The 9,841-nt window shown below is 39.8% G+C and overlaps 1 protein-coding gene across 4 annotated transcripts in view; it reads left to right on the forward strand.

Moving 5' to 3' along the window:
* Positions 1 to 9,415, forward strand: part of CSGALNACT1 (chondroitin sulfate N-acetylgalactosaminyltransferase 1) — a 43,689-nt gene extending 34,274 nt beyond the window's left edge. For all 4 annotated transcript variants that reach the window (XM_064652136.1, XM_064652139.1, XM_064652137.1 and 1 more), the window contains 6 exons: positions 1,452 to 1,668; positions 2,820 to 2,921; positions 3,711 to 3,889; positions 4,241 to 4,335; positions 7,511 to 7,592; positions 7,951 to 9,415. In XM_064652136.1, the coding sequence (XP_064508206.1) occupies positions 1,452 to 1,668; positions 2,820 to 2,921; positions 3,711 to 3,889; positions 4,241 to 4,335; positions 7,511 to 7,592; positions 7,951 to 8,234 (959 nt within the window). In that variant the 3' untranslated portion in view covers positions 8,235 to 9,415. The remainder of the gene's footprint in view (positions 1 to 1,451; positions 1,669 to 2,819; positions 2,922 to 3,710; positions 3,890 to 4,240; positions 4,336 to 7,510; positions 7,593 to 7,950) is intronic.
* The last annotated feature ends 426 nt before the right edge of the window (positions 9,416 to 9,841 follow it).

Raw genomic sequence — 9,841 nt, forward strand, 5'->3', positions numbered from 1 at the left:
AAGCATTCATTAAGAACAAAACAAAGAATGATAGTGAAGACAGTCCTCAGAACTCTCACCAGAAAAAATCACACCTCATTAGTCTTTTGATTATATCAATGTAAAAGCTGTAATACAAGATGAAGAGCTTGTGTCACTTTGCTGTTCAATGAAAACTTTGACCCAGACCTTCACAAGAAAAACAGACAAAGCTGACAGTCTATGGATCAGATGCACAGCAGTGTTACATATCAGGGAATGAACAAGATGAAAAAAGCACATTATTTTGGTGTTGTTTTTCATAATGAGAAGAAACTGTGCTTCATAACCAGATGTGGAGGGGGAAAAAAAGAAAAACAAGTCAAGAGGAGTTTTTTTCCAGATATTTACTTGTCTCTTTAACTTCTGCAAGAGATGGAAGGCATTGCAATTATACTCTTGTACTGATTAAGTTGTTAACATGCTTACAGTGGCTTCATGAGTAGTTAGAATTACCATTAATTATTCCTTCTTAAACCTAATGGATCTGACAATGAAAAAGCTTTATTTCAGTACGCACTGTAGGGACTGGAGTACCATTTAGAGTGGGTAACATCTATAGCCTTTTTGACACTTGCTCTCATTCAAAGTGTCAGAATAGCGTTTCAGTGAGGCATGGCAAGGATTTCTGTAGTTCATGCTGTCCCTCGGCATGGCACCAATTTCACCCACTGAGTATATCAAAAGTTCATTCCATACAGGAAATAAATACATGTTTGTATGAATTAAATATCCTTGGAGACTGCTTAATGCAGTCTCCAGGATTGTGTCCTGGGACTAGCCTCTAACCAACTCTGTAGCATCATCCTTGCAGACCATTACTTGACCAGGAGTGTGCGTCATTGCCACAAAGGAAATGAAAGTCTCTCAAGAGCTGAGTAACAGGAGAGTTTTGTCCTGATTGGCAGTGGGTGAAGCTGATGGCTGTTGAGGCCTGGTTGCATATCATTATTAGGGGACTTTCCAGAGAACCTCCCAGAATGAATGAAATTAATGTGCTCATCAGGAAATTGCTTTTCTGGGAGATAGCCTAATCATTCCTATTGCAGGGAGGCAGGCTGCCTTTCGCAGTGTCTCTGCATCCCATTACCATGCATGTCTGCAGTGTGCAATTGGAGCAGTCTGAAAAATCAGGACAGTGTGTCTGCTGGGTTATACTGAGTGTGAGCAGTTGGTAACCTTCAGGAATTTGTAACCCAGCCAAGCCTAGAAATGTGCCTGCAAGAATACCAAATAGCTCCAGCAACCCAGGGCTGTGTCCCTGCCAGGGTGACAGCCTCCTCCAAACCATGGTGGACTGTGTGCTGGTTTAGAAGTAAATAGGCCTCTGCTGTATTCTCAATTTAGGTGTAGCAAATGAAGACTGCATCCTGTTTTTCCACCCAGGAGTCCAGCTTTAATCCAAAAATCTCTTCACTTTTGTTTTCAAACAGGGATCTACCGCACAGAAAAAAATAAAGGCACACTGTATGAGCTGACTTTCAAAGGAGACACAAAACATCAGTTTAAGAAGATTGTTTTATTCCGGCCATTTGGTCCTGTAATGAAAGTGAAAAGTGAAAATGTCGATATGGCTGACACACTTATTAACATCATTGTGCCATTGGCCAAGAGAGCCAGCAAATTTCGGCAATTCATGCAGAATTTCAGGTGAGCTTCCACTACAGTGCTGCCTTTGCTTTTTCTTACTTGGAAAATAAGATGCAATTTTAGGAGTTGTCCTCACTCACTGCTACTTCTACATAACAGTTCATTGTGCCACCAAAACATTTTTGAGATTATAGACTGCAAGGCATTTGTCTGCTTAATGCATTGTGATCAGCAATAAAAGCAATTATAGTCCAGTCATCAGGGTTTCTGATTTGCATGTACCTGACTTATGTGTCTCAGTCTGTTTGTGGCACATGCAATTGTGGCAACATGAGAATTTCATGCCAGTAGTTGCAAAGGAACATTTCTAAGGAAAAGGGGAATCGGTGCTCCCAGACACCAGGCCCCATTAGATAAAATATTAAGGCAATAAGAAGCACAAAGGAAATGTATTTGAACTTTCAGGATACTTACTCTTAAACTTCTTTTAATCTTCAGCACAGAGATGTTTGGAGATGTAACTTTAAATAGCTGCCCCTAAGACTGTGTTATGAACAGATACTGACTCTTACAATGGGATTTGTTTTGCCTAATTACAGCCATCTAAAAATAGGCTCCTTGTCTAAATTAGCCATCTGATAGGTGCTTGTTTTAGGATGAGAAAAATCGCCCTCTGGTTATGCTGATCTCTCTGCTGATTATAGATGAACTCTTCCTGACTAAACTTAGAGCAAGTAAAGCATAGTGTCTAGCATTAGTTCTGATTGGTCTTACTCTTAGGCTACAGATTTGACCTCTGATTGATACTTAGATTTTAGTAAATGCCAAAGATCTGAATTCTGGAGTATCTGTTACAAAAGATCAAGGTTATGAGATAAGGTACGTATTAAAATCCCCCTTCTCATATTCTTATAAGTGCTGGAGTTGTTGCCTGCCTCATCATTCTTGCTGGGGCTGGATGGCCTGTTTTAAGTGTCCTCCTACTAATATAACAAACAGTGCTTAGAGCTTGATCCTACTCTGAAAGATAGACTTCTGTCCCATTTGACAGAAGCAGTGATCTCCTTTGTCAGGACAAGGATCTCTTGTCAGTGAATCATGCCCCTAGGAATGCCTCCAAGGTTCACCCTACTCTGCCTTCCCCAGCAGATGTAGGTTATTGAAGAAAGCTAACTTCTGGAACAAGTCAGAGATCTGTCTCTGTTCTCTAGGGAAATGGGCATTCAGCAGGATGGGAGAATTCACCTCACTGTAGTTTACTTTGGAAAAGAACAAATGAATGAAGTCAAATCGATACTTGAAAATACCTCTAGGTAAGTGCCTGAACATCTGATGTGCGCTGTTCATACACTGGATTGTAATGTGGAGACTACATAACTGTTCAAACTTGTAGTTGGGCCAAAAAGTTCTAAACTGCATTGGAGAAAATGGCTTTTTTATTTTTTTTAATAGACTAAAAACTTGTTACCCAGAGAGTCCCATACCCATGGTTTTGTGACATTGGTTTTTAGAACCACAAACAGATTTTACTGAATTTTACCTCAATGCAGCTTTGCTTTTATTTTTTTTCTCCCACACTGATAATGCTTTAGTGCCTTTGAAAGTGGTGTTAACTGTTAGGACTGGAAGTTGACTTCCAAAGGCAAGTGGAGCACACAGAAACTGGATTCTTTTGGCCAGTTCTGGTCTATTGAGTTTGCTTATATAGCTGTGTTTGTCAAGATCATGTGGCAGTGTAGTCTTTTGTTATCATCTTCATGTAGGAACAATACCCTTGTATAGATACAGTAATATGACCACAGGTAATTTATATTGGCATACTAAAGATACTTTTGTCAATCTAAGTCTTGTTGGGATTTTTGTGAGGTCTGCCCAAAGAAAGCCTGTGACAGAAATGCTAGCGTGTGATTCACAGGTCAGGCTCTGAATGTAGACCCAGTGGAAATCTCCTTAAAAGTCAAAGAGGACATCTCTTCCCTCAAACAGCTCTCAAACTGTGGTACTACAACTTTCTAGGTTAATTCTTTCATATTGGGTTCTCACCCCTGACTTGTGTGAAGAGTTGTATGGACAGGGTAAGTTGCTGAATATTTTCCTTCTAGGTCAGCAAACTTCAAGAACTTTACCTTCATCCAGCTGAATGAAGAATTTTCCAGGGGCAAAGGATTAGACATTGGTGCTCGATTTTGGAAAGGAAACAATGTTGTTCTCTTTTTTTGCGATGTGGACATATACTTCACAGCTGAATTCCTGAACTCCTGCAGGTTGAACACACAGCCAGGTACTGCAACTCATGAAGTATATTGTCTTTCAACAGGTTTTACCTATTGTATAAAAGCCTTCACCATAGTATTCTTGTCTTTGAATTGCTAATGAAGCTACTGTAAATCAGTTGTTAATCAGTTGTAGCAATTCCTGCTCCCACTGTGATTGAATCCCTTGCCTTCAGCATCTGCTTTCTTTTTGTTAATTATATCCTCATGTTCACATTCTTATGCAAAGAATATAGGCTAAGTGCAAAATTTGTGTAATTTTTTCTGGATTTTGTCTGGCCTGGACAGTGTCTTGAAAGAGATGGAAGCGTGTTTTATACAGCTTTTATTTTAAAAAAATAACCCATTGTCATTTCCAGGGAAGAAGGTGTTTTATCCTGTTCTCTTCAGCCAGTATAACCCCAGTATAATTTATGGCCACCATGATTCTATCCCCTCTTTAGAACAGCAGCTGGTAAGTATATTCTTCTCTGAATGCATGCTTTTATTTAAACAAAGTATTTTTTAAATGTGCATGTGCTCTTGGGTAGCATTCCCCTATTCCTTGTGCACAGTGACCACCACAGACAAAATTAACTACAACAGTCCCCTTACGGTGAGTTCTGCTGGTATGTTTAGTTGGCAAGGTGGTGTTGGATCATAGGTTGGACTTCATGATCTCAGAGGTCTTTTCCAACCTATTTGATTCTCTGATTCTGTGTTTCACAGGGAAGTATCTTGGTACCATTTATTTTAACCCTTTTCTAAAGTTTTTACATGGAACCTAAGAGTTTGAACTGTGTCTGCTTCTCTGCCAGAAGGGATTTTCTCATTAGTGAACAGTTCCTCCATGGTGTGCTATCTTGGAGGGACAGTCCCTAATCCTGCTCTTATTTCTTCCTTGCACTGAATAGTATTTGCATTTGAAGAACTGATGTTTGTAAAAAGCATAGCTATCCTTAGATGAGTCAGTGAAAACAAAATTCCAGGGGCTGTCAGACTTTTTCCCTCATTTACTTGAACACCTTACAGTGGCATTTCCCATCCCACAGTTCTTGATTAAACTGCCTGCAAACAGTTTGTTTCTGAAGTGTACCACGTTGTCTCAGAGTCAAATGACATGCTTGGAGCTGTCCCTTCTGGCTTTAATCTGGCACTGATACAATACAGCATAACTCCACTGATTTCCATCTCACCTGCTTATTTTTGGTGTGAGAACAAAGCAAGTGTTTTTAAAAACATTGCCAGAAGGCATACGATTGTGACATGTATGAGTCTCCTTGAGGAAGAGGGAGCTGTTGTGAAGAAGAAAGAGAGCACAGAGATGAGAGGTTCACATGAATGCTAATGACAGAGACATTGCTTGACACTGCTGCAGACACTATTCTCCATTCTCTTGTGCTCAGGTGTTGCACTGTCTTGAACTTAAGGGCTTGATAGAAGTGCTTCGTGCTTCTCTCCAGAGTCAGTGGGTCACAGTCCTCTGCCCACTACTCCTGCTGGGTGGCTGAATTTTCAAATTGAAGCATAAGCCAGCTATGCAGGTTCATTCAGCTTCTCTGGCTCTGGTCCCAACATGCCACATCTGCCCCTCTTACTGCCAGACACTGCACTTATCAGGGCTCATCATGTCCCAGGCTGGACACTGTCCCCAGAGCGTCCCAGCTTCTATTGTTGTTCTGGGTAGGTAGGGTAGATAGGAATTAGTGGTGTTGTGATCCCAGGAACAGCCATAGCTGAAAACAATCATTTGGGGTCTGAGTCCAGTCTTCTGTCATCACTACCCCCACCTTGCAAGAGCTCCTCTTTAAAAATGAAGAATGAGAGTTTGAAAATACTTTTTTTTTTTTTTTTTTTTTTTTTTTGGTCTACTGCTGTCTGTGTTATCAAACATGTAGCCAGAAAACCTTTTCTGAAAAGTCTGGAAAATCCCTTCTACCATTTTTTTCTCAGATATTTTTATCAGACTTATCATTTTTTTATCAGACTTATCATTTTATCAGACTTATCATTTTTTTATCAGACTTATCATTTTTTTATCAGACTTATTCTGATAACACCATGGGATTCATGTTAGCTTTTCTCTCTCTGATGAGACCCTGCCATGGATTTTCAAGCTTGTAAGCATTGTGCTTAGGAAATAAAATAGAGTTCAACTCTCAAGCTAGCATAAAGTCCACAAAGTACGTTGTTAGGATTGTGAAAGTATTTATAGCTAATATTTGAATCATAAAATATGATGCTTATGTCAGAAAACCTTATTGATTTAAAGAAGTACAGCCAATCTCATTTTTATGCAGATTTTTATATTTTTAGCCCACATTGGTTCCCAGGCATGAGGCCAGATCTATGCCATTAAAACAAGACAGTGTTACCTCTCTGTCCTGGTGCTTGGGCTGCTGAGGAAAAAAACTCAAACCTTTGGAAATCTGTGATAGAATTTGATTTGTGCAGCAGCCACTTGTGCTAATGAGAAATAATAATGCTAATGCATATGAGTGGCTTGCTGTAAAGGCATCCTTATGGAGACTTGTTACAGTGCAGACCTGACAGATACAATCTTGTTTTCTTTTAATTGGCTTCTGCAGTAAGCTGGTTTTTTCAAGGAAAGGAGAAATGAGAAATGAAAGCAATAGCAATGTGAGCAGTAAAAAAAAAAAAAAAAAAGCTATTGAAGTGACAAGAGTTATGAACAAAAAGAGGAGATATGAACAAGAAATCAGGAGAAACTACTTTGGAAGAGCATTTCTTGGTAAAGGAAACACCGGGATTTGTAAATCCAGAAATGGAAATTCTGTTTCCTCATCTTCTGTAACTCTGTCACAAGGGAAGTCAAGATTTTCCAAACCAGCTGCTAAGGGGTAGGTTTCTAACCAGACCTTCAAGAGTGTGAAGTACTGCTGACTTGCTCAGAGGCTTTAAATACCTGGCCCAGTCCCTTGAAGCTCTTGGATGTCTCACCATATTGGGCTAGGTCACTTGCATGAGTTTATGATGCTCGGAATCTATACTTGGATTTCTGCTTTTCAAAATTACAGCTATAGTTTCTCATGGGACGTATATCCTAACATTTCCGGACTTCAGTTTTAGCTGGATATAGCAGTTCTGTAATGGAAAATTATTCTTGGTATTTTCCTAATTTTTATCAAAGTTAAGGTAATCAGAAAGCTGCCAGTTGTGCAATCAAGATTAGAACCACAGTTTTCTTCCAGAGGTCTTGGGGTCCACAATCCAGGTGCCACCATCTGCTCTTACAGCAGAGTCTGGCTTCCCTGGTTTACCAATATGTTTCTTACATTTGAATGCCACAGAAGGAAACTAACAATTTTGGAGGATGTTTTGCCTGCAAAGAGGTGAGCTCCAGAGAGCAGTGTGATATTGGTCTACTTGGTCTACGAAAGCAGGGGTGGAACAAAACCTGATCATTTTGGATCAGGGGCTTTATCCTGATAGCTAACGACACAGCTGTTTTTTGGAGGCAGATATATGCACTGAGTAGCTACAAAAACAGGTTCAGGATCAGCCATGGATTCACATGGGGAAGAAAAAAGGGCAGTTGCTCCTATTTCTGACCACATTCAGGAACTTGTCTGCTGCTCACTGTGAAAGCATTTCTGCTTCTATACAAACATTCTTTTCCCTCCATGCAGATTATTAAAAAAGAAACTGGATTTTGGAGAGACTTTGGTTTTGGGATGACTTGCCAGTACAGATCTGATTTTATCAACATAGGTAAGAGAAATACACTCCAATACACCTGTATTTTTACTGAAACAGAAAATGACAATCAGCCTCCCTTTCCTTGGCCAATGTGTCTATGTCACTAATTTGCAGCAGTGCTGTGGCTAGATATTCACACTATTCCTAGGTGCCATAGAGGTTACCAGAACCTAAGCACTGCTCAGTACAAATAAAATTGTGTCTGATAGTTAAAGATTTGAGGCTGAGAAATTTGGGCACTTGGATGTTCACAGAAAGTGTGTCTGTTTTAAAGGGCTGGCTGGATCCAGAAAACAGGTGCAGTGTAATTAATAGCATTGAGTTTCCTAGTATATATTTCTAGTTTTATTTTGGATTTTGTTTGTGTCAGGTGGCTTTGACCTGGACATTAAAGGCTGGGGTGGTGAAGATGTACATCTGTACCGCAAATACCTTCACAGCAACCTCATCGTGATCCGAACGCCTGTCAGGGGTCTCTTCCATCTGTGGCATGAAAAGCAGTGTCTGGACGAGCTGACTCCAGAGCAGTACAAAATGTGCATGCAGTCCAAGGCCATGAATGAGGCTTCTCATGGCCAGCTTGGGATGCTTGTTTTCAAGCAAGAGATTGAGACACATCTGCACAGACAGAAATTGAGTAGTAAGAAGACATGAAACCAGAAAGGGAGGCCACGAGGCTCTGAATAGGGTGTTTTTTAAAAGAGTTGCTAACCAGAAAAGATGGAATCGGACTGAAAGAGGATGAAAATTTCAGCAGGATGGCAGCAAAAGAAGAAGAGGGGAAAGTGTTTGTCCTCCCTACTTTTGTTTTTATTCTAATGGGGCTTTTAAGTACTCCATTAGCCTGACTTTTCAGCACTTGCTTCTAGGGGGGACTTGAACACTTGATGAGATTCAAGGTCATGTCGGACCGTGATGAAGACAATGAACGTTACATAAATGCTGGTATGGTATTCACAATAACAAATGGACGTGCTCCTCCTTTGAAATGTTTGTAAGATGTTATTTAAAGGATTGACCTTTTCGTGGGCCAATAATTAGGAGTTCTTTTCTACATCTCACCTGATATATCTAAAAAGGGCTATTTTTGAATAAGTACAGAGCTCCTGCTCTGAGAAGGACATCTGATTGTTAACGATGGTTAAGCTGGAGTGACCAAAAATCCTTTTCCCTTAAGGGGCTGGGACAGGGTGGGGGACAGCAGCAGTGCACTAACAAGGGATTCCCAGTTCATCCAGAGAAAGAGGTATCTCAGAAAGTGCTTTCTAAAATTCAGAAACAGAAAACTCTACTGATCAAGTGTGATGGTTCCAAAGTACTCAAGAGGAGTGATTGTTCTCCTCTGTGGATGGTGAACCAAAAGCAATGAGCCACATCTGTATCATGTGAATCAGATGGTGTATTTCTGCTTTAGAATACTGTATGTATCTCAAGATTTATTTTTAAATGAAGTTGGTTTTGCTTGGGAATTATTTTGTCAAACTTCAGGTTTTCTTCTTCTAGCCTTACTAAGAAACAGTACAGCCTTCCGACACTTGGAAAACGCTCTACAAATCTGTGTTTCCTGTGGATGGGATCTGGGTTCAGATAAATGAAGTGATTTTTCTACACAACCTGGGTACTGGAAGGCAGAAGCTTTATCATGCTGAAGAAAAGGAAATCCATATCAACTTGCATTACTGACTTAGGAGGCTTTAAACTCTGAATGCCAGATACCAAAATTGATGAACATTTTCTGACTTTATACCAAAGTATTCCTTCTAAACCAAATACAGAGTCTTGCCCAGGGCACAGAAAGCTTTTTGTAATTAACAAAATAAATTTTTGTGATGGATTACTGGACCCTGCAAATTCTCTTATGATAATTATAGGTACTAATCCTAAAAATTAGTCATCTTCTTAATAGATTTTTCAATTGCCTAAAACCATTGAAAGTCTGAGCTACTGCTCTTATAAAGCATTTTCTTTTAATTCTGATTGCTATTTATCATTTTAATATATACCAGCCAACAAAAAACTGCATAGGCTTGGAAATCCCATTTGCTTACCTAAATGCTGTTTCTCTGAGCAGTCTCTTTGTTTTATAGCTTCAGATTAATACAAGGCAGTCTGAAACAGATTCTAATTTGGTTTTTGGCTTGTAAAAGCTGGGGGAAGAAATCTGAAAGATAGCACTGAACAATGAATGAACCACTATTTGATGTGCCACTGTGCAATAGGAAGAACACTTATGAACCTCTTTTGAAAGCACTGCATGCAGA

The sequence above is a fragment of the Pseudopipra pipra genome, chromosome 4 (genome assembly GCF_036250125.1).
Source record: "Pseudopipra pipra isolate bDixPip1 chromosome 4, bDixPip1.hap1, whole genome shotgun sequence".
Classification (NCBI taxonomy): domain Eukaryota; kingdom Metazoa; phylum Chordata; class Aves; order Passeriformes; family Pipridae; genus Pseudopipra; species Pseudopipra pipra.